The sequence below is a fragment of the Ammospiza nelsoni genome, chromosome 3 (assembly GCF_027579445.1).
Source record: "Ammospiza nelsoni isolate bAmmNel1 chromosome 3, bAmmNel1.pri, whole genome shotgun sequence".
NCBI lineage: Eukaryota > Metazoa > Chordata > Aves > Passeriformes > Passerellidae > Ammospiza > Ammospiza nelsoni.
The window spans coordinates 61,055,740-61,082,047 of NC_080635.1; the positions used below are offsets into that span (position 1 = coordinate 61,055,740).

Sequence of the window (26,308 nt, forward strand, 5' to 3'; positions counted from 1 at the left end):
TTTTCTAAGTTACAATAGCTGCAATAATACCAGAGACTCCTTGAGATATTGAAGCTTTTACTTTTCTGAACTATATCTTTTTCTCATACTAGAAAATAACAGAAAGTATGTGCACCCTTCTGTTTTGTGTCCTCAGCCATCAGACTTTACACTGAACATTTGAAAAATCAGGCCATTTTCTCTTTCTCTCTTTGTCCCTTTCTTTTTATTTTTTTTTTTTTAATTTCTTTGGCTGCAAATACTTTACCTCTATGATGACATCAGATTGAACCATCAATTTAGCTGTTTCTTCCTCTTCTTCTTCTGTGATGTCATAGGAGACTGTAAATTTCAGATGTCCTCCAGCAGCTGCTACCTGGAGAATTAAAAGACAGAAAAAAAAATCTAATTAAATAAAAGAAAATGGGCCTTAACCACTTGGGGGCAGTTTTCATGAGCATCAGTAGATTTCTAGTGTTGCAAAACCACATGCAGATCCCTGAGGATTACAGCTGTTGAAGGCTGCAAATTCCTTAAACCCACTGACTAACAGAGAATTCAGAAACAGATATGAAATCTGTGCAAATTTCCACTAGATACTTGCATTAGACTTTCAGTGTATTTGTTCAGTTATATGGTTCTCATTTAGGCTGCCTCTGTATCAGCAGCCCTAGCAACCTACAGAAAATTCAGTAACTTCAGTTCCATTGATGGAGCAAACTACCAAAATAGAAAAAAAAGGGCTGCAATTTTTTTTTTTTCAGAATGAACTATAACCTAAAGTAAGAATTTTTCCTGATGGAGTCAAATACATTTACTTTAAAAGAATGCTTGAGGCCTTTCACTCAGTTTGACCCAATCTACAGTGTGAGAAGTCAATGACCAGGCTCTTGTGTCATGGCAATATATTTTTTCCATGCTCTTTTAGCCCCCAGGATCATGGCATGGACACAAGTTATTCCATTACAGATGGAATGTAGTATGATGCAAATCCGAATTTGCAGACTTGAATGACAGAGTTCACCACAGAAATAATGCTTTCTGTTAATTGATTGGAAGCAGCATAAGTAAATAAAATCCTGCAAGAACTACATTTTGGGTTTTAAATGCGTCTGCCTCATACTTCATTGTAATGCGAGTCTCCTCTCTGAGAATATTAAAATCACACGGATTCTTCTGGTCTTCCAATGCTTACTGCTGAGCACAGAGCAAATTTGTGAATCTTTTACAAAGAGAAAAATCTGGTGATTCTCAAAGATATTTGTTCATCATACCGAACACTTTTGCACACAGCAACAAAAAGCAGTGAAAGTCGACATCTTCATTGTTTTGAGATTAATCTAATTCAAGGGATGAAAAAAAGGTTCCAGCATTTAAGGCCTGGAAATCAACTGATATTGAACTAGAGATAAAGGTATATAAAACCCTCTATCTGAGGCTGTAGAGCTAATTGTTAGGTTAAAGCCAGAAAACTCCCTTCAATTCATAACCTGTATCTTGGACCATAGAATTGTAGGATCATAGAATCATAGAGTATCTCAAGCTGGAAGGCACTCATACTAACTTGGTCACTCTCCTCTTGACATGCTTTAATAGTCTGATGTCCTTGAGGTGCCCGAAAGTACACACACTGCTTGAGGTGAGGCTGCCCCAGTGCAGAGCAGAGCAGGACAATCCCCTCCCTTGCCCAGCTGCAATGCTGTGCCTGATGCCCCCCAGGACATGCTTGGCCCTCCTGGCTGCCAGGGCACTGCTGGATCATGCTCAACTTGCCATCAGCCCAAACCCCGATCTCTTTCCACAGTGCTGCTCTCCAGCCTCTTACCTCACAATTTGTGTGTATAAGCAGGAGTACCCAATTCCAGGGACAGAATAGAGCACTTGCTTCTGTTAGCTTTTTCTGGTGATGGCCCAGCCCTCTAGCCTGTCCAGGTCTCTCTGTAAGGCCTCTCTCTCCAACCTTGATGGAGTCTGCAGCTCCTCCTAGCTCAGTCACTAGCAAACAGTGGCATCACTTTTTTATCTACATAGTGTACAAACCTGCTGGGATCAATGCAACTACTTAAAAGCCTTGACTATAACAATGTGAAAAGACTTTTTTTTCCTTGGATACAGCTGTTACAGCATTTTTGTTTTGCCCGTGGTCAAGTCTAAGCACTGGTTTGAAACTTCTAGAGGAACATAGAAAATTTAGATGTCTGAAATGCTGCAAGAAGTACCCAGAACTGCTTTCAGCTGGAGACAACCATTTTAGAGGAGTAACTTTTGCAGAATTTTATAATTTCTATTTCAAGTTCAGACTAATGACAAAGATTCAAGAAAGCGAAAATAATGGGAAAACAAAGATTAGGCATTTTCAGGCAGCCCATAAAAATACAGGTTTTACTTTTTCCCAGCTACATAACCTTTACCTAAGTACATAAAAACCCAACACGAGAACTCACAGGTCACAAAGCAGGGGAAAAAAACAAAAGGAAATTTAAAAGAAAAAACCCTAAAGGAAAGGCAGCTAGAATGATTACAGACTCCTAATATATAACCAACAGGAAGCAGAAGAGGAAAAGGGTGGGTGGCCTAGTCCAAAAAAGAGAACAGTCAGAGGAAATAGGAAAATAATTAAAAAAAAATTGAAGTCTGGAAAAATGCAGTGGCCATTTTTATTTTCCTGTGGCAACTGCAGGGAAGGCATGAAGAAGATTCAGCTTGACCATAAGAAAGCTGATTTTAAGGATGGTCAAAACAGTACCAAATTACTTGTAAAAGCTATTGAAGTAGTTAATCAATTAGCAGCAGTTCAACATGTCAGAGATACTCTGGATATGATGCCTAGGAGTTGGAATATGACTAAGAAGTCTCTTGAGGTCTCTGCTAGCCACAGCAGTGTGAGTTTTGGTCCTGCAGCTTGCAAGATTTGCCTATCATGAACAGGGTCTCCCACTGAAGACAAGGTCCCCAAAAGTCACTTGTTGTAGAGAATACCTCACAGTTCAGAGTATGTATTTACCTTGTATACAGATTAGAAAAAACCCCAAACTTACATAAACCAAAAAGTGTAACTTCCTTTTGTCTTTGTTTGCAATGGTCATTTCCTCTGTCTGCGTATTTGAAGTACGAGTTCATTGACAGGCAAAGGAATTCAGAGGTCAATCCATGTGCTGCATGTCATCTTGTGCAAAAAGTACTTTTCACTGAATTTTAAATATAACTGCAATACATAAATTTGGCATCCATCAGATCCCTCTACTTTCAAATTTTTCTCTGTATCACCCAAAGATCCAGAGTTCTGCTTCAAGGACTGTCATCTGAGACCATCAACACCAAAGGGAACAGGGCATAAAAGTTTGCCTGGCTGGTGACAAAGGCATGTATTGTTGAGTCAAGAATAGCTGTATAGAAATGTCAAGGAAGTTCCATAGAATTTCTGTTGTCTCTCCCACCTGTTTTTAGATTAATGCATCAAATACTTATTTCAAGTTTTGGAGGCAGTATCTACGCATTCAAGAAAATTCACAGACTCCCCACAGAAATAACAAGCACAGGAGAGAGAAAATACAGCTGTCTTAGTTCTAACCCAAGAAGTTTCTCGGCAGATAAGTTTTTGGGGCTTTTTGCAATTTTTCACTGCTAGCTGTACTCTACTATTATGTTACATGCTCTTAAGAGAGCTCTTAAGAGAGCAGACAAGACTTTTTTTACAACACCCTAACAGAGGGTCAAGCAAAACTGAAGCAGAAAAGGTATTTCCTTTCCTGTGAACAAATGCCCATGCTCAAAAGCAAAAGAGCTGGGGGGTAGGAGGAAGAACCCAGCATTATCCTGTGTAAAGCATGTTTTGATGTAATATGTTTGTCCCACTAAAATTACTTCTAAGCCAAGATAAGTGATAGTAGACCACAAATACTTACAGCACTGAAAACGAACAACATTTCTACAAATATTGGCAAGGCTAGAGATGAGGAAAGCTAGCATCTCTTCATATGGAAATCAAACTTTACAAGTCTTTCTCTCCTTGAACTTAGTGAATGTTCTGCCAATGCTTTCCCAAGGCAAGCTGTCAGGATCTCTCCTGCTAATGTCCTTGTGGAATATCTCCTTCTTATACAGATGTATATTCTATCTTGTTGTTGAGTTCTACATGAAGATTCACACTCTGCCTCTCCAATGCCTCTTGTAACTCTGCCTGTAAAGGTTTAGCACTTTGTCCACTGCACTGTGGGCTGCCTCATTGCTTCTGAACACCTGTCAAATGTAACTTCAGAAGATCAGGAGCTATCTCCATTAAACAGGGTGCTGATTACAATCCCTTATCTCATTAATCAGTAAAATGCTCTTCTGTCAGTTAAGAAGAGACTCAGTTTGTGATTAAAGCACCTAAAGCACAGAACTGGAGCATCTGACATGGCATTATGTGGTTGCATGTAGGCAGCTGGAAGAAGTCCTCCATAGAGTCCAAGGAAAGTGGCTGGTCGATAACCCTACCAAAGGTATTTGGTAGTAAATTATGTACAAGAATGAATTTAACTAATAAGGGCTTGGATTTCAGGCCTAATCCAAGAGAACACAACACTTTCAAAACCAAAATTATATTACTGCATTAAACTAGGTTTAGATCAATACCCATACAACACCAGATTTTCAAAACCAGTGAAATAAAAGGCATCATAGAATCATTAGACTCTTTTATGTCGGAGAGGAACTGAAAGATCTTCAAGTCCAACTATTAATCCAACACTGTCAAATCCACAAGTAAACCCCATCCTTAAGCATCAACAAATATCAACAAGCTGAACTATCTTTTCACTGTTAGTGGTTGTGGCAGATATACAGTCACTGACATATTGTATTAGAGAGACAAGCATTATACAATTAGAACAATACAAAATGAACAAACTCTACCAGAAAAATTTAAAAATGGGGAGAAAAAGTGCAAAGGCCATAAACATGAATGGGTAGAACATTTCAGTGGAGAATGTTAACACACATATAGTTGAATAAAAAAAACCGAGTCTCACAGCAAGTTGCTAATAGTAACTTAAAGTTCTAAGAGATAATAATGTTTTCATATTCTGGAAGACATGCACAAAACAAACATCCCAATTGTTTCCTGATGCACCTGTGACTATTAGTTGCTTGCTGCCATGATTATGAGAAATTATACACAGATATTCACCCAGTCTTCCAGTGGCTCTGTCCTATTCCTAGGCACTATCTACCACTAAAAACTATGCTTGAAGGTACTAGAATGATAGCATACACAGCTTAACATTCCTTGCTAGCCTTCTTGAATTTCCAGGAAATAGAGCTGCAATGAAAGTTTGTCGTAGATTTGGACTCTTTCACCTTCACAAACTCTCTAGGTACGCATTTATTTTATGACACGGATTTCAGCAAATGTAGAGATATCTGCCACCAGAATATCAGCACTACCCATGTGAAGGAAATCCTTTAAATAAGGTTTTTCCCAGTTTATTTGTGGTGACAAAGTTGGTCCATAATTCATCAGCACCTAAGCAGTTGTGATGTGGTTTGACGAGTCACTGAACAATGCACCACCTTAACTAATGGCTAAGTGCATATGTGTTCTAGCAGCCCACTCAGTGCAGAAGGGAATGGACCAAGGGCTGCTTTTTCTCCCTTAATTTACTTGTGTTGAAGGAAATATTTCACTGGTAATTCAGCTCTCATCTGGGTTATTATCTTCTATATGAAAAAGTACCAGCTGTAAATTTATGATATTTAATTGGATTTTGCTGATCCAGACTTCGAGCTAGTTGCAGTGTGAGGGAAGGCAGGGACTAGAAAAGAATTCTGACAGAACCATCACCAAGAAGACGTCAAACATTTCTTCATTTAGTAATAGCTCTCAGTAAAGATTGCATGTGTTAGTTCTACTCCAGATCCAATTAGAGATTAAATAGACTCTCCTCTCTTAGACAGATTGAATTTAGATAGGATATAAAAGCTCTTCTGAGGCATTAGAGCAATATTTCAGATAAAGCAGGGAGCAGAATAATCATGTTTTATTTGAATGACAGTATAGTTCTGGCTAGCTTTAAAAAAAAGTCAGTTTTCATTATAGGGAAGTTAAACTTTTCCCCTGAAAGAATGGACTCTTTCCCCAAACTCTCTGCCATCTAGAGTTCCCCCAGCTTTATGCCAGCTAGTTCACAATCCTAGTTTCCCTGCTCAAGTACATTAAAAATTCTTCTGTATAATTTGATGCTACATTATACTTATTTTCCCTTTTTCAGAACACTGCTTCCAGAGAAGTAGAGCAAGTGAGGGAGTAAGTTTAAATAAAGTAACCTGACTACTTATCAGTGGTTGGTTCAATTGCTTTCCATGAGAATTTGCTACAATATTGAACCATTCAAAGGGAAAACTTAGGATTTCAAACTATTCACTGTCATCTTCAGTTTCTTTAAACAGACCACTCCAACAGCCAAGATTTCAAAGTCATTCTTTCCTTGAATCTCATCTAGAATGTTATGATGCAGGCTCTTTAATTTTTACAATTTCCTCTGCTGATCCTACATCAAGGCAGAGTTGAGTAAAACAAAAAGGAGTTTTATTCAAATTCCTATTCAAAGGAGTTTTATTCCCAAATATTGTGAATTTGTTGTTCCACTGGACAATGGAACAACAAATTCACAATAAATCTTAGTATTTAAAATGTTCCCAGCAATGGAAAGGACCATCAAATATGTGGGTTTACTTTTTGTCCCCCTAAGTGAATATTTTTTGCTTAGAAGACAAATAAAGCTTGTCGAAAGAGTAAGCACAATTCATAAGGAGCAATGAAAAATTAAATTTTCTGTTAAATTGTATTTCTTATGTACCTTGACCAAGTCTCTTCCCTATTTTATGCTCAATACCTGAGAAACAGGGACCCTCCCAGAACACTTATTAGTCTGAACTAAGCAGTCTTTCACAGCATCTGATCACTTGGCCATATAAAGAACACCCTGCACCTATCAGAGATATACCATGTACTCAGATTCAAACACTATGGAAACATAAGGGAAGAAAGAACACCAACAGAGGAAAACATTAAAATCTAGTGAGTATCTCATTAATCATCCCTTGAAAGTATCCCTTGCTTTGGCCAGAATATCACTAGATCAAGTATAACCAGACAAGTTAAACTTTTTTGATTTTTGGTGCTGATACCTTTTCCTTCTTGATCCAGAATATAATTTTGGTATAGAAGTTGATAATGTCTGCCACCCAAAACATGAAAATCTGATGAGTATTTCCAGGCCTTCCATATTTAAAACAGTTTGTCACAAACAATTTAGACCAATTAAATACTGCACAATTCCTTTGATTCGATATATCTGCTAAGAAGCATTTAAGTGGAAAATATTTTTTAAAAATCAATAAGAAACTTCTCATCTTCTTCAAAATTATATCCATAAACTCAGCCCAGTCTCACTGTTACTGAGATACTGTATTAAAGTTATCATTTCATAACCCTAGTTCTCCTCCTCCCTGAACAAACTAGACTGTATTATTTGGATGTCTAAATAAAATAAAACTGCTTATTTGGTTTAATATATTAGTTGAAACATCCAATTATGCCATGGAACTCTAAAATGAAAAATGGAATAAATCTCAGTTCTTAAGGAAGATGAGGACTGAATAACATCTGAATAACATCTCCTGTGAGCCCTCTGCTGCCACTCCTACTTACATTGAGTAGTTGCTCCTTCTGAACTTGGCACTGAAGAAATTAATGTAATCAGTGACTGATTGAAAAATTTGCACAGTAAGATTATATGCTGTCTCCTGAAATGTATTTATGAATGTTGACATTTACTCTACAAATTCTCAAATCTCTACCATAATTCCCAGTTGTCATTTCTTCTCACTTGAGAAGACAAACATAACTCTCTGGTCAACCACTCCTGAAGTCTAAAATTGACTTTTCCAATGATAAACTGTTACAAGATTTAAAATATGTGATTCCTTTGTTATAGTTACTTAACCATAGTAACTAGAGCAAAACCTTAAAATGGTTACTCGCTTTCTCTTTTTTGCTTTCCATATGATCTTGACTGTGCCTTCCCAACCACTGTTCCCCAAGCTGCTGTAACTAGACCAAGGATTCAAAAACACAAAGCAGGGGTATATTCTTCCAGTAGTGATGTGATAACCTAATTAATGTACAATTGTTGCCCATGTGTATTACTGTGGTGGCAGGTAAACCTCAATCTTTGGAAGTCAACCAATCTAGAAAAAAATATACCAGAAGCTGTGACCCTGTAGCAAAGTATGTCAAGCATGCATCATAGAAGGATATTAAAAGAAATTAACTGTGTATGTCATCACAGCTGCAGACATTTTTCCCTGACTGAATACAGTTAAACTGAAGGAAAAGAAAAAAACCAAAACCAAACAAACCAGTTAATACAAAATCAACAGCTGCTGCAATGGCTGCTCTGATCGCTACAAGTGCCAGAGTGGCTAAATGGTGTAAATCTGGGTAAAAATAACACTTTTTATTCAACTGTGAAGATGTTTCAGACTACTAGTGATATTGCAATCAAATTCAATATTTGAGCATCAACTCTGAGACATGTTTCTAAGTAACATATCCTCATCAAAAGTTTCTAAATAAAAACTGTTTACTGCTGGTCTTGTAGCTGTCAACAATCTCATAATTGAAAGTAATTCTTAATTTTACTGATTAAATGTTAGTCTCCTAGTTCCATGGTCTGTGGTTCCAAAGGGGCGAACTGTAATTGCAGTAGTCATATCAATAAATGCCTTCCTGTAATATTAGAATGAATGACTAATTAGAACATTTATGTCAAAGTCCAGTTCCATTAATATACAAGAACCGACCCTTCCCCTCCCTTCTCTGGCTGTACTCCTTCATGAATATTTGAACAAGAAAAAAAATTTGCATAATTTTGCAAAACTAAAAGCTGATATTTCTATGGCAACAAAATCCCAGCATGCAAGGACTATTAAACACAAAAATGCAGGACTATAAAACAAGAGCAACTGTTCAGGTCCAAATTAAAAGCTGTTCTTCTTAAAAATATCTTCCTCAGCTTTGCAAAGGCATTTAGGGCTATTCAGTATTTTGCTTGTGATATTGCTGAGGACATCTCACTGCATCATGATCTGTAAATGAAAATCCATGGATGCCTCCTAAAGTGTTTACTTTCTACTGAAAAGGCTTAAACAGTGTATGCAAAAGCAAGAAATAATTAAATTCTGTGTCTTTAATAGAACCATTAATGTTGAAAAAGAACTTGAATATAATTGAGTCGAACCGTTAACCCAACCCACCTTGTTCAACACTAAAATATATCTCCAAGTGCCATCGAGTGGTACAACCAACTGTTGTTAGTACAGTTCACCGAGTTAGACTGTGACTATTCTTGATTTCAGGCTTTCTTTTGTTTCCATGTTTGTAAAGCAGCAAGCAAAACAGCCCAGGGATGTTATTTCTCAAGTTTGTCACAAAAGAAAATGGAAAAAAAACCCTTTCACTTCTAGCCAGCCAAAGGTTATTTTCCTATCTCCTTCTACTTAACTGGTTTGCAACATTACTATTGACAACACTGTACCACAGCGATGGCTGCACCAGTAATTCAAAGCAAAGTATGACATAAGAAGCACTTTGGGATCCTTTAGGAAACTGAAATAGATCATAATGTTTCAAGCTTGAAGGAGTTTTGTAACTGCAGTATCTGTTGGGCAAAATTATTCTGACAGGAAGGATATACTGCTTTTAATAACTGCTGGTGTTTCCAAGTGGGAGATTTTGAATGAAATAAAATCTAAAGAAATCAATATTTTTAAAAAAATCTTTATTTTCTAAGAAAAATGCAAGGCTTTGCAAAGCCAAATATCTGCTCTTCAGAGGTGGCTTGTCCTTTGATATAATAAATGTAACAATAATATATTCTTATTTGGTATTTTGCTACGTATCATGGAGACCTCTAAGGATCACATATCAAAACAAATGCAGTAAGAATAAACATTTGAGTATTAAAAAAAGATATAGATGTGTATGAACTTGTCTCTGTGTACTACAATTCACCAACATTAATGATAGAAAAAATCCCAACAACTCCTTGCATTTTTCTTTCATTTTTCAGGTAAAGGGAAAAACAAAACAGTGAATCAGAACCCTGTGATTTTTGTCTATTTTCAGTCAGTAAAAACCATATTTTGAATTACTTTGACTCTGGAGCCAATGCTTTCTCATTATTAAATTCCTGGCCACTTTCCTGCCTTGCTAGTTTTGCAGCCTTTCCTCTGCTAACCCTACTCCTGACAAACTAACATAGCTTTGAAAAATACCTATGTTTTCTTTTAGACAAAGAAATTTGTGTTTGATGTTAATTTAAATGAATGCTAGTTAGCAGTAACTGAATGTATGTATGTATCACACAAACCCTGAATTTTAATACTGTTTTACTCAGGGAACAAAGATATTTCAGAACAGTACAGACAGCACTTAATTAACAAATATGCTTTAAGACAGATCTTTTTAAAAAACAGCATAGATAAAAATCTATCATGCCATTCCTTATTGTACCCATGAAAGCAATTCTGCCCTTGTTATCACCATCATGGTAATCCACAGCTGATTATTACTTGAGGCAATGTGTTCATATATAGGAAGACTTCTCGTGCGCAGGCACACGCACACACAATGTATCTTATACACACTCTGAAAATAAAACTTGATATGAACTCATCTCTGAAAACTGCAAAACTGTGCTGCTCTTTTTAAAGAGTAAGAAAAAAACCAAGCTTGTTGCAAATAATCTTTAAAAAAAGGTCTTTTCTGAAAATCTTTTCAGGTAATTTTCTTTAAGTTCAAAGTCTTTATCTTAGATATGATTTTCTATGAAAAAATCCCTACATTTCTTCTTAGAAGACTGAAGGAAGGATGAGCAATCAAGCTTATGAGATGGGAGAGCAAAGGAAAGACAGAAGGCGTGAACTGATGCCCAAGACTGAGAAAGCAGAAAGGGCATAGCTTTTTAAGTCCTCCATAAGAGAATTTATTCTTTCAACTTCAATTTGCCTTAATGGGAGGTGACAAAAAAATCCTTTAGCCATACTGAGGATAATGCAGGTGTATGAACTTTGTAGTTGCTGCAATTGTGTACTATTTTTATCATGACTTCATCATTTTTTCCCCTTAAATGAAAAATATTTTAAAAATTTTCTCCATATATAATTCTGATTAGAAAAATATATTATTCTACCACAGACTATATAGGTTTCCACTTCTTATTTGTTCCTACAAGTACAGTGCCTTCCAGACTTAAAGCAGTATCTTTTCTACCAATTATTAATTTATATACTGTACCTTTTATGGGAAGAAAAAAAAAAAAAGGACCCTTATATTCATGAGTTACCTCTGCTTTAAAAGCAGAATGATGGAGGAAATTTGCTTTGAATGAATTAATAACTGTCAAAAAAAGAGGGCAAGTCTACTGCCCAAGGGTTACATGTGCTGAAAGAATCAACATCAATCTTACACTGGCATAAGCTCTATGACTGTCATACAGAGAGTCCCATTTGAAGGATTCATCATCAAAAAACATTGCAGTTCCATGAGGTATGTTAACATAGAGAGTGTGATTAATATAACATGAATTTGAATTCACACAGGTAAGGAAAGTTCTACTGAGATTAGATGTTCTCAGGCCTGTCGACTTCAGACACTTAATCATGTAGATATTTTGCAATTCTTTTTTTTCTGCAGAAAGTGCTATGTGGATATAGGTGAAAGTCACATATTTCAAAGAAAGCCTCCTATTCCCTTCACAAATTCACTTTTTGAAATGTCAGAAATTCCTTTATCTTTGGCTATAAAATACAATGCACAGAAAATTGAGCATGAAAACCATGTGATAGTATTGCCCTATACACACTTCATTTTACTGTTCTGAAAAATAAGAGGCACCTAAAAAGTAATACAACACTCACAAGCTTGGGGAAAAAATACATTAAGTCAAGCTATAAAATGATATTCAATGTGATCATAATGAATGCACATGATGAAGACCGAGTAAGTATCCACAGATAGTAATAAAAGAATGTGGAAAAAATCCCAAAACTATTTCTACTGAAAAATTATCTTCTTCATGTCCATGTTAGTCACCTAACTCATCTAACTGTATTTTTTGTACCTTTCCAGAAGACATCCTTGACCTTACTAGCTAAAAGAGATCCCCTCTTTTTTGCCCTCTTTTTTTGTTGCTTTCCCTACAAACACTGACACTTTTAAATTCAATGGAGACTTGTAAAAAACAAATTCCTTACCTTACAGTACATGGGCACTGATTATGTTATATCTGGTTGCTATTATAGGAGTGGATACTACTCACCTTTGATGACTGGCAGTGCCCTTTCTTAAAAAGATCTATTTCAAACTTCACTCTTTCTGAGTATGAAAGATGCAAGGATAGACCCATTCTATCAGACAGCTCCCTGAATAAAATTCAGCTTTTATTTTCAGGACTGAAAAATTATTAGGATACAGAAAAAGGCCACTGGCATAGTTACAAGGAAAAAAAATCTACATAGAGATCATCAAAGAGCAACCAAGTTAAAGGAAAGGGACACTGATGTTTCAACAGATCACTAATTGAAAATCAAAAGTTTAGTGATGGACTGCAGTCTTCTTCTTGACTCAACCTAAAAGATTGAGTCCAACCATCAACCCAGCACCATACCTATCCTTCACAGAGCTGCTGCCTTTTAGATATCTCAAAACATCTGTTTCAGTCCCTATAATTTTATTTATACCAATTTGTGATTAAATAAACTCAGTTCTCCATGTTTTTCTTTTCTTACTCTCAAAAGAGATAAGTCTTACTCTCTTTTGGGCTATCTCCAGTTGGCAATAGCCCTGGACACATCAATATCCTTTTATGAGGTCCAAAGAGCCTTTTTATAAAGTTTATGAAATAAACAGTGTCTTTTGTAGAGGGAAAAGTTTAGATATAGAACACTGAACAAGATTTGACAGACCAATAGTTTCACCTTGAGAGAAGAATGACTCTGAGTTTATGTGAGTGCCAGCAAATGTGTGTGTTTTTATGTATATAGCAAGCATACTGTATTTGAAAATGCCTAAATGAAGAAAATACACAAACCCTCATTCCAGGTGCTTCAGAATCTCTCAGGAAATATCCCACTTGATTGCAGTAAAAATTCTCATATGTCAATTTTCTAAATAAGAAAGTACTCCTTACGCTAATGTCAGGAATAAACATATATAAAGTGAAACAGCTATAATACTCAAATAATGAAATATTATTCACAAAAACGACTAAAAATCAGGTTAAGCTGGTTCTAATCTATTTCTCTCAACATAAGTTCATTTTCTAGCAACTGACTTATTAATGTTTCCTCATTTTTATCCTTGGAGAATGTAGAATGGCATTATCTATGTCCATCAAAGCCCAGAAGGAGAATGAGAAAATCATGCTGAGTTTTGGTGTTGCAAGTAATTGTTTGAAAAATAATTGTAATTTTACAACCTTAAACAGTAAAATCTCAGAATTTCATCACATGCTCTAGGATCTTTAAACATTATTAGCAGCATATGAATCTTGAATCTAATAGAATCTAGGATTTTCTTTATTATTCATTATTACTCAGTTTCAACAACTTTTGAAAAGTTATTCTGAATTTCAACAGAGGTTGGAAAACCTCAACCTAATTTTATATTTTATCCAGGATACCAACTTTTAACTTCCCTGAAATGTTTTTTGAATTCTTGGTGTAACAAAAAGCTATAAAGCTCAGAAAGAATCAATCCCAGCAAGTAGTTCATATACAATAGACAAACGCAAGGTCTTCTGAGTGTGATTAATGTGATTTATATACCTACATAAATTTCCTTTAATTGGATGTGTTCCCTCCTTCCCTGGTTCTGTTGGCAATGTATATTTTCTCCCCATTTCCAACATAAGCCAGACTACTAGGTCCTAATAAACCAAGTTTTGACTAACAGTTTAAATTTTCTGCTTCCATCTCAAACTCTTTAATATTTAGCAGGGTTTCATGCTGCCTTAGGTTTAATGCAAATGGTGTAGTATGAAGCAACGATTAACTTTATAGCTCTAAGATAAAATATGAATAAAAAAGCTACAACTTCACAACAGCATTAGGAGAAAAAAAAAATTAAAAATGTTGACCTTAACTTAGTGTTTAAGATGTGTCTTAAAGGCAGACTTTGACCTACACAAAGTTATTCAAGTTTCCAGAACAGCAAGAACACATCATAAACTCCTTTAAAAATGCTAATCTATATTTAAATAATGCTCATGTATCAAGTTAATCACACACAATCAGGGAGTGGGGTTTTTTGCCATAGCATCTCTCTACAGGTTGCAAGTCACTGTTTCGACTCAGCAGTGTGTTTAAGACCCTATTGCATTTGGTCATATGAAAAATTAGCCTCTTCACTGTTGCAAAATTTCTTAGATCTACAATTATTTGAAATTTGGAACGGACAGTGATTAGATCCAACACTATCTTTCAGTCCTCCACTGCCATCATGCCCCTAATTCATACTAGGGTATGAATTCTGTTTTTTCATCTGTCTCTTCCTACCCTCACCCCAGCTGTCTTAGCCCATTTGTTATTGTTTCACAATCTCTTGCATTAACTACCAATTACGGTTTAATTATATAAGCAAATCACCTTTTATTTAAAACTGTTTACTTTCTAATCCATTCAACACTTCATTCTCTTGCCTCGACCATAACAGAGTTGCTCTCTAGCACAGGAAATGAGTGCAAATTGCAGTATAATGGGTTGGTGGGCAGGACAGCATAGATGTGTGCTTGCATTCTTACACTAATCCATATCCATGTGGTACTGGCCACAGCTGGAGACAGCACAGACCTTTCCTCAGACTAACAGCAGCTGCTCTCACTTTCTCCTGGCTGTTTCAGAACTGATCTCCTGCTGATAGAAGCTGCTGTAGCTTCATGAACTTAATTGATTTCCGAAAATTTCTGCTAACAGGGTTTCTGTCTTTTCTTGCTGCACCAAGTGCCAACTAAGGTGTTGACATCTCACTTCTGAAGAGCTAAAGATAGTCTTAACAATCTCTGGGGAGTGAATGAATGTCCAAGGTCACTGAGCAAGAATTACCATTACTTAACACTTAAAACAAGTCTCTTTTCACTACCTTTCACAGCAAATTCACTGCTGTATCCACTTAAGTCTGCTAAGAATTTCATAGTCAATATCTTTTATTAATCAATTTCTGAATATCAAGCAGAAGGCAGGTAGCTAAGGTCCACACCAAAACATTAAAACTTATTATGTTAGGTAAAAGGAAAAATAGTGTCAGTGTCTCTCTCAGCAGAGAACATATTGCTACATATTAAGCAAATCCATACAGGCCATCAGGTTTTATTTCTAAAATGTAAGTGTGCTGTGCTTGGGAAACAAAAAAAGCATGCAGCCCCTATGTGGCATATGTAACGCACAACCTGTGTACTCACACATCAGCCTGTCTAATGTCTGTGTCACTTTCCTGCCCTGGCATTAAAATCTGTGCATAAAGCTCTGTGCACCTTCTTGTACACCATTAAACAAGTCATTAGTAGGAAAAATACATATTTTTAGACATATTTAGGGAGACTGCAAAATTTCGCAAACCTGTGCAATGTGCATGGAATTCCAGAGCATTCTCAACGTGATCCTAAAATATTTTAGCTTAAGCTAGGAATTGGGTTGTTTTCAAATGCTTTTTCATAGTGAAGTGAAATTTCAGGTGCACAAGCCTTCTGTACAAATAATAGCGATCAGAAAGACACATCAGGGCCTGTCATTTGCAGTATGTAGAAGCTGTATTTTGAAAGATTCAGATGAGAGCAGGGTTGGTGTTAGTACATCTTTCAAGAACTACTGAAATTGTAAATGGTAAAAGGTTCTTATAAATCTTGCATTTAGTTTGTAATAAAAATTTAAGATCCACAGATTCCTTTAGCATTCAAGACACTAGTAAGTGATCCTCATAAAACTTTTAGTTTATATGGACTGCAGCTTGAATAAGCCTCAGTTAGTCACACTTTTCAGATCCTTCTGCAGAGAATCTGAAATCTCAAATTATTTCCTGTTTATAGTTTCCTTTAAATATACTTAATGACAAATAGCATCAAAGGTAATATCAGCTACTTTAGTATTATTGTGCAAAACCTAAAAGGTTTTCCACCTAACTATTGACTTTATGTTTTATTCTTCAAAGTTTTCTGTAATACAGTGCATTTTAGGTTATTGGGTATAAGTGGTGAGATTTTGGTTGTAAGAATGACCCCTTTGGAGAGTGGTCAGGGGCTCCCATGAGCAAGGCATAGCACGGTCCAGCTGGCTCTGCAGTGGAACCACCACAGCCCATCAAACAAGCTGGTGATGCTTTTGTGGAAACAGATGTAAGAAAGGGGGAAAAAATATGGAATGAACAGAGAAGGAGGGAACAAAACCAGTGAGAAACATCAGAGAGAACACCTAGGTCAGAAAAGGAGGAGGTGCATCATGACACAGCAAATATCCCTGCAGCCCATGAAAAAACCATGCCAAACAGGTTTTCCTGACAGGAACTGCAGCCCATGGAGAGTCCAAACTGGAGAGAATTTTTCCTGAAGGACATGCCAGAGCAGGGGGAAAGTGTGAAAGAGGAGAGGCAGAGTGGAACTGTTATGTACTGACCACACCCTCTGACCTTCTCTCAGGCACTCAGGTAGTGATAGAGGAGTCAGAAGTGAAGGACTAAAGTTGAGCCTAGGAAAGGAAAAGTATTTTAATTTTTTTTTCTTTTTTTCTCACCATATTAATAGGCAATAAATTAAATTAATTTTCTCCAAGATGAGTCAATTTTGCCAATGACAGTGATTAGTAAACAATCTCCCTGTCTTAACTTCTATGCATGAGCTTCCTTATCCTATTTTCTCCCCCTGCCCTGCTGAGAAGAGGGAGAGATTGAGCATCTTCTTGGGAGTTGGGCCCTTAACCACAGTTAATCCATCACACCACCTCATTTTCATGCTGGAGCAGTTGATTTGAGATTACTATGTGAAGTGTGCAAACATCAAGATGTGCCTAGTAAAAACAGAAGAAAATGTGTCAGTAATATTTTTAGTTACAGTTTGTGGAAAACATCCAGTCTTTTTATAAATACCTGAAGGCAAGGAATACAATCCATTTAAACTGCAAGATATCTAAAACCTCACTGAAGTCAATGCAGGAAGCTGGATTTCAATAATCTGAATTGATGCTATGGTGTCTAAGGTTGCCTAGCACTTCACAGATGTACCACAAAAAATATAATTAGAAAATGTCAAAATACAATACCTCACAAAAAACTTTTCAAAGACTTTAACTTGCAGGTAATTCAAATTCTTAAAATAGTTTACCCATATTAACACCTTGTTTTTCCTCTGACAAGTTACATTAAGCTCAGTTTATTTAGATACTGATTGAATTGATTAAAATGAACAGTAAAAGAACAGTTCTGCAACTTAAAGAACTCCTAACTTGTAGTGTGTCAGCCACACAGCCACAAGTCTTTAAAGAAAAACTAGACTTCCAGTAAGTCCATATGCCAGATACAGCACATCATGTTTCTCACTGTATTTTAGACCCTGTGAGTCTATCTACTCTCATTTAACTATTGTGAACACAGGCATTCATTGCTGGCATTTAAGATTTCTAGTAGGATCCTTAATCTCTGGGAAAGGTCACAGCACTGTATTTCACCATCGAGTAACAGGAATGTCTGAGATTAAAAAACAAAAGCATAACACAATACTTTACAATTCAGTGACTTCCAAATAGTCAACTGTATCTCTGTGATATAAAGTAAATTGCAAATAAATTTAATTTCTTTAATTTTGAAGTAATTACTAGTACTTGACTGCTTGTGGGTTTGTAACTAATACAGAATCATAAAATTGTTCAGCTTGGGAAGAACCTCTGGAGGTAATCTTCTTCAATCTCTAAATCCAATCAAAACTTTAGATGAATTTTTTAAAATTTAATTGATACCTATACATTTAATTTAACTTAGCCTTATATGGAAAGAAGGAGTCCAACTGTGAGTATGTAAGACTAGAAAAAGGGTTCTATTTTACCATGCAGACCTTGAAGAGTTTAGCATCCTCTGCAATAGTAAAGAACTTCGAACTTCTAACTTTAGTTTGTGAGAATGCAGAAGAAAAGAGGAAAAAGATGCCCATATAACTAGATGAAAAGAAGAGGCTTTTAAAAAATATTCCCTATGGCCTCCATTATTCCTCAAAAGAAGGAAGAAAAAATGAACACATAAACACTGGCACATAGATACCACAAAACTACTTGGAATAGAAGTTAAGTTGAGCTGAGGAGTCTTCTTATCTCTAACAATGAAATAATTTCACTTTTAAAATACATTTTTGTTTGTTCTGGAACTATTCAGAAAATCTGTAGAAGTTTGCCTGACAGTTTAATCCAAAAAGTATTTCAGAGTCTGAACTGACAAGACAGAATTTACTAGGTGTCCACAGATGTGCTGCTAATTCTCTTCATTTTAAGAAATACCTGCCCAGCAAAAATATCTGCTCCAGGACAAATGAAACCTCTGATATGTAATGAAATCCTTCGGTTTTCCATTTTAGCTAGACCAAAAAAAAAAAAAAAAAAACCAAATTATCATGAGTTGATTCCAATAATTCCCCACTACTCTTCTCCCAGGCTTTTTAATGGGAGACTTTTCATGAAAGACCGATTATCCATCCAGACACACTTGAGAATGATTTCCATACTACCAGAATCCCTGCTCTCCATTCATGGTTATATCTTCTCACACTTAAAACGATGCACATGAATTATTTTCAGTGCTAATTACGACTACCCTTTTTCAGATTAAAAGTCTATCTGCATAGCGAAGAAGCAACTGTGAGAACATCAAGGTGCAGAATAAATATTTGAGCTAGATAATTTAAGTGGGCCCACAACTGACTGTTAGTTGGCTACTTCCTCTAAATCACAGGTGTCTCCACAGTGCCTTTTCATTTGCTGTTTTATAAAAGGCAGAAGTTTCTGCTTGGTAAGGGCAGGCCCCCAGGACACTACAGAGTTTATGCTAAAGTTCAAAGGAGGGTATGAAAACATTGACTATGCATCAGGACATGAACTGCTATCAAAATCACACTCTCCTGGGTGGCACAAATATTTATGCAGCTTTCAGCACATTTAATTTAAATTAAATGCCACAGAAGTTAAGTAACTGCTTTCCTGGAAATCTATCTAGGCATAGGATGACCTTGTTTTTACTCAGAGTTCTTCTCATGCGTTTCCATTCAATTAAAACTACTTCTCAACTCACTTAGTTATCTCCTTATTTGGATATTCTGACTCTCTATATTGCTTTTGTCTATTACACAAATGCTTTCATTGGATTTTTTGGATCGATGTATCAGCATCAAGTTAGTGCAAAATTGTACAAAAGCTAGTGAATTATTGCACTGCATTTTTTAAATATTCAGGGTGCAAGGACTGGAAGCAGTCTGAACTAGAGAGGCTGGGAATTCAGTAATTAATACCTGACCTAGATGATTAAAAATTATCTCAGAACATTTACAACACCCTGCTGGTAGCAGTAGAGCTAAGGCAATTATTTAATAAACACTGCTTTGGTCTGCTGAGGACCTACAAATAACTGACTGCTCATGTGCTGCTGAGAGGTTTCCAATTACTGCATCTTATGCAGAAAGCTAAAATACATGAGCATTTCTTAATAGTAATTATATTGTCCACTGGAACAATATGCAGCCATGACTGCATGGAGCAGTGACCTTTGCAATCATGAGCTGAGACTAACAATGTATATAAATTATGTGTTTTGACTTAAAGATTATAGTTTGGAAAGCTGATGTTTTATAACCTGCCACATCAAGCATTTTAATTACTTACCTATAAACCCTTCTGTCATGTGTAAACCCTTATTTAAAAATTATATTGACTGTAGTTTCATTACAGTTATGTTACACACAGGACATTGTATCTATCTTAGTTCCATTTGTAATTGAGAAAAATGACAAGCTATTATTTTTGTGAACTGTCTCCCTGCTTGGAGATCTGGGAGTTATTGCACAACTTGACTGTACAGGCCTCTTTCATAAATTTAATACCAGAGGGACAATGAGATTTCCTGTGTTTAAGTTTCCTTTATATTGTAAAATTTAAAAAAGTGTAACTGCACAGTAAACTGTCCAGTGCAGACTGTTAAAGAGATTTCCAACATAAATTACAGCCTAAAGTACTTTTCATGAATGGGGCAGGATTTGGTCCCTTTTATCAAGCTTTTGTCAGCATTTTAAAGCATTTTTCTAAGCTGAATATTTTCAGGTTAAACTGGGAACTGCAGGAACCCTAGCCCCATCTAATGTTATATAACTTATTTCACTTCAGGGATGATATTCCCAGTGCTCCTCCACTGTCAGTGGAGAAGCAGAGGGTATCCCTAAATTCATGTAGAGCCTAAGATTATGCCATGTATCATCCTCTGTGGGAACTTGCCTCTCTCCCGGTTACACAGGGAGTCATCAAAATTGCCTTGTGAACTTAAAACACCAGAACAGATCTAATGATTTGCCAAGATTTCTGCATCTCCCATTTAGGAAGTTGATTTGATAAAGTGTGTGGTGAGCCAGAAAATCACAACTGTTTATATTGTTTACAACAGTTTTCTCTATGACTCTCATCCTGCTAAACAATTAATGTGGTCTGAAGTTTTTGCACACTCACCCAGATGTGTGTAGACTGCAATGAGGTCTTTGCTCAGTCTCCTCTTCTGCAGACTGACCACACTGAGTGACCTCAGCTGCTCTTCATATCTCTTCCCCTCAAAGCCCTTCACCACCTTCACTGCTCTCCTCTGGACACATTCTAGTAGATTTATATCCTCCTTGTATTGCAGCACCCAAAACTGCACACTACTCGACTACTCTTTAATAGTTTCCTTGATTCAACAGCATGCTGTTTCAATAATATGGCAATACCAGTGGCCTCAATACTAGAGAACAGAGCAATTCCTAGATTAATAAAACAAACATGTCCCTAAAGTACCCATATGAACAATACTAACAGTGTAGCTCAAAAACTACTGTGCAAACTTTTGTTTTAATTTTTAGTCATTCAATTCATTCAATCCAGGTGCCATCATATGGCTGAATAAAGAATTTTGTATGTTGAATTTTGCCCCAAGCACAATTTTATTACCTTGGTTTCAGCCTACTGGAATGAGGAGATCATGAAAATTATTAAGTGCTTAGACCCTCATTTCAGTATAGTTATAGCTCTTGACTCAATAGAGTATCATTTTACAGTAAAATAAGGAAGTATAGTATACTTTAGGAGCATTTAAAATTGTCTAAAGTAATAGTTGTAAGTCCTAATAATGTGCAAGACTTTTACCAAACTAAGAAACAGACATAAATTAGTACCATATTGTACACATGTTGATGAAGATAATATCCTGCCAAGTATGAAAATGTCATCCCAAAATAGAAAGCCACATTTCCTCAGGATATTGATCTAGCTTAGCTAGATCCCATAAAAGACGGAAAAGTGGATAATGTAACTTCAGACATGAGAAGTTATTAAGTGAATTGACTGCTGGAGCAGGACTTAATCCTGAGTCCCTACAGAATGAGAATTTCTCAGGTCAGATTGTTTTTATAGCTCTAAGCTAATGCAGTGCACATTTGGGAAGGAGGAGGAACTCTGAAGTGAGTTACTTGTTGTGGTACCTCTGTCATGTATTTTTGCACAATTATTTGCTTACTTGCCTCACAAAGTCATACTTTTTTTTTTTTTTTTCTGGAACTTCACAATACCCTTTGAGCATTTTTGTAGACTTTATTTTTAGTCAAAGTACTCTAACAGTAATTTTTGCTGTGAAGGGGTTTGTTTTCATGTCCATGGTGTTTTAATACCTAAAAGGCTTAATCAGCAACTTAACAGACATGCGAACCAAGATATGACTAACAACATTTAAAAATTACATTAATTTTTAAGACATTTATACGCTGGATCATGTGTTACAAGAAACAGCAACAGCCACTCAGTGGAACTGTGTTCAGCAACCAAAAATTGGCCATCTGCAACTTGTGGTGTCTACAAGGCATACACAAGACACCACCAATGCAGAGTTGCTACTGAACCAGTATGCAGTTTAGAACAAAAATCACTGTCAGGACACACACTGTTACTCCTATGGCCTAGAGAAAGATGTTTAAACTTCAGAACAAGACATTAGAAAATTAAGTACGTCTTCTCTGCTTCATAACTTATGTTGATAGCATGCAAAATATCATTAATTGGTGCATCTTTAAAGGAGTATGGTCAGTATTAGTCACCAGCTCTACCACAGCCGAGGAGCTGGTGACTAAAAGGAGGAGGGCATGATCGCATATGACTTTCTACCATATAGAATGAAGTATTGACTTCATTCCTGCAATAAAACTGAGACACCGTAAGCTGGGAAAGGCATGTTTTGTAGCACTATTTTTCTTGCATGGGCCCACTAAAGAGAAACCAGAATATGCCTTGAAAAGTAGTTACAGTAATTCTTTCTTCTGTATCCTCCTATGATTCTACTTCATCTGATTTATTGCTTCCCTTTCTTCACCCCTATTTAGCTATTTTAGTACTGGCTCAGATCACTTTCCAGGGCTCACTGCATTTGATATACTCCAGTACAAAAATGGAGTGTGTGATGCAATCACATAAATTAGAAGATTGATAACAATATGTTATTCATTTATTTTCATACTAACCTGAATCAAAAACATGTTTAAAAATTCTTAAAGTGTTAATACCAAGGACATACAGATTCTAATCACTGCTAACATAATTGTTTTAAACAATTAGTAGATTATAATGTGAAGACAGAAATAACTTATCCCTGAAAAACAGACATATAAAAGGATTTTCCTATGATATAATAACAAAATATCTTCCTTGTTTCTGATGAGTGTCAAATGCAATAGACAGGAATTTACAACACAGCCTGACTGAACAAGAAGCAAACAACCATTTGTGCCTGCACTTCTTTTATGAAGTACAGATAATTTTGCCCCCAGGCCACTTATCTGAATTGCCAGCGTAAATTTTGATTTTCCTAGATTTTCCTATACAAACCATTTTTTAGGGACCTCTCAAAATCAAATAAAAGTGGTAGAGGGCAGGACACAGAGTGGGCTGCCACAGAACCAGACTTGGTGTCTCAAACAAAACATTAATTAATTTATTTATCATGTGATAAAAATTTTAATGTGCATTTAGGATGAATAAAGACCATTAAAACCAAAGACATCTCCATGAGTTCAGAGGTACCCAGGCTACAGGCTTGAGGTTAGGAGAGAATGTGATGAAGTATCACTATATCCCTACCAGCTTACACTCTTCCCTTGGCACTTACTGGCCATTGTGATTATAAAGAGGCTGCTGGGCTCGTTGGACTTTGCTCTGGTGCATTTTAGATATTGTTATATCCTCAAACTTGTCTTTTCCTAAGAAATATACTAATGGTTTATGATTCTATGTAAAGAACCAGAAGCATAAACCTTTGTTTTGGTGTCTTATGAATGTAATAGCTACATACTCCGAAGGTAATGTATTAACATCTATCTCTCTGTTTTCTCTGAGGAAAAAAAAACCTACTTGGCAGACTTTGCTCAAAACCTGAATCTGTAATCTTCCCTCTCTCAGGACAAACTCTTCAGATCTGCAGGGTGAATCCTGTTTGAGGTTTAATGGTTTATTACAGATTGTGCTTCTACTTCTTTCAGTATTGCAGGTGAAAGTTCTTCAGAGTCACTGCAGAATACTTTGTACTGATTCACAGAATAGCTAATATAGATGTAGATCAAAGATCTGTAATAAAATAACAACTGTGTCTAAATATACCCAATACTGATTGAGATCCAATGGGAGAATTTTTTCCTTAGCAATCCTTAGGTACAAAATATTGCCCACAAAAATTACACGTGCTTAAAACTACTCTTCCTTTTCTTGCTAGTTGTCCACATGAGAGTTAGATCACATGTAAGTATGGATTTACACTCTTCCTAGTTAGAATTCCCTTCTGAATTCCACCTTTTCCTTTTTTCCCTCATAAAAACAAAGAACTCAGTGGGTTCATGTGATATTTTTAGACCACTTTTTAACAACATAATAGTCTCTAAAGCTTGCAGCAATTTGAATTTCCCTGTGGTGAGTTGACACAAAAGCTAACAAGGAAAAAATAAATAAGTTAACTTATTGATTAATAAAGAGAAGCTATGAAAAGCCCTCATAGAGCTTACAATTCCGAAGCAGCTCTACAGACAACTGTAAGAACTTTGGGAAGTTTGAGATCAGTGAACATGCCATGTACTCGTAGCAGGAGCTACCTGTCTGATGGGGTGGTTTTATGCTGGCTCCTGATGGGATGCCGAATGGTGTCCCAAGCAGATGTACTCATCAGGGGTAGCTCAAGTCACTGAGTATTCCCATTTCTGTTCACAGAGTCAGGATAATAAAGCACATCCATTAAAAAATGTTTGCTTAATTGCTATTGCCATTCTGCTGGGATTTCTATTTCAGATTCTTTGTACGCAGAAGAAAAGAAAGTAGTTATGGCCTTTTGGGCAGTATTCAGGCTTTTTTTCTTTTTCTACTTTCAGTATTTTACATAAACCATATATATGTATTTCTACTGAAGTGGTTAAGAATGCTTTTGCCACTCTGGTCAAATTTTCCTGAAGGTTCCAGACTGCCCAAAGCACATGCATAGTTAACTGGGATAGGTACATAAATCTGCGGTACTGATTACACATTTTTACCGACTGAGTTAATGAATAAAATTTAGTTTTAGTGTCCCTCCTATTACTCATTCATTTGGTATTCATTGTTTTAACACTGACCATAATGATACCCATTAGGTTTTAAAATGGACGTCATTTATCCTTCCATAAGAATTCCATCATAATTCAGCAAGACGGCAATCTACTCATTATGATGGATCTTTCCATTAATAAGGTGAATTTGTGTCCACATTATCCAATGTAATATCTGCTGCATTCAAGCATTAATTAACATCCACTTATTTTAAAGTGCTAGTCACTACCTGCCTAGAGCAAAATAAATCCTGAATTGTAAGTTTAAATTCCGCACATTCTTCAAGCAAAGTGAAGAAATTTCACTAATACCCAGTGTTTTCAGCGCTTTGTGAAATGCTGCAGCCATAGCATACGTGCCCTAATATTTATGAAAACTGGGCTTTCCCATGTTAGAAAGCAGCATGCTGTTAACAGGCAGGAAGCCCTGGGACATAATTTTCAAAGACACAGCTGACTGTAGCCACTTTGCAGTTATTTCTGCTGCTGTTCTAAGCATTGCAGAACAATCTCAGGTTCCTAAAAAGTGAATGAGAAAGTGGGTTTTCAGCTCTCTGAAGATTTTCATATTTGAATACAAAACTAAACTTATGTTGTGGAAATGTCAGAAGGACTTCAACAGGTCAGATCAAAATCTCTTTAAACTAAGGCTTTCTCTCCAAACATAAGAAAAATTTCAAAATGTTACTAAGGAAATAATCTGTCATCTTCAACTCAAATGATTCAAACTGGCCCAAATTTCTGTATTTGAAAAATACAGTCTTCTGCTGTGTGGCAGCGTGGAATATCACTACATATTCTAAATATCTTTAATGCATAAATGGATGTAAATTAGCAAATTTTAAATGGAAATTAAAAATAAAACATGCAAAATACATACAGGAAACCTACATAAGAATTTAGATCAGATTTTCTGGTTTTAAACCACCAGGAATCTTTTGAAGAAAACAAAGGAATACTTCTTTATGGATCTACTATAAGGTTTTACTTTAGCTACTTGTCATGAAACATTTCATAGGTCTATAGAACAACCATTTTCTAAATGCAGCATTTAGCCACACGAAATACCAAAAGACAGCCTGAAAGAACTGTCATGTAAAAATCTCAAGAGGAAGTCAAAGGTGCATTACATTTTGGAACATAAAATATGATCAGAGTAGTTACTTCTCTGTACAATACATCTAGAGATAATTGCCCAGAATTATCTTCTCAAAAACAAGAATATAAAAAAACCCTTCACAGTACTGGGAAGCAAAGTAGACAAAGAATCTAAATAATAATTTACAGGAAAAGTATCTCAACTAATTTATTCAAGTTTGCCTAGAATAATGCTGTCATAGACAGCCAAGTATGTAAGTGGCAGACTGAAAGCACACTATAATCAGTAATAATATTTATAAACACATATA

At 36.1% G+C, this 26,308-nt stretch overlaps 1 protein-coding gene across 1 annotated transcript in view; it reads right to left on the minus strand.

Moving 5' to 3' along the window:
• LAMA2 (laminin subunit alpha 2) overlaps nt 1–26,308 on the minus strand; it is a 335,803-nt gene that overhangs the window by 154,929 nt on the left and 154,566 nt on the right. Inside the window, exon 13 of the mRNA XM_059468183.1 lies at nt 248–355. Within this exon, the coding sequence (XP_059324166.1) occupies nt 248–355 (108 nt within the window). The remainder of the gene's footprint in view (nt 1–247; nt 356–26,308) is intronic.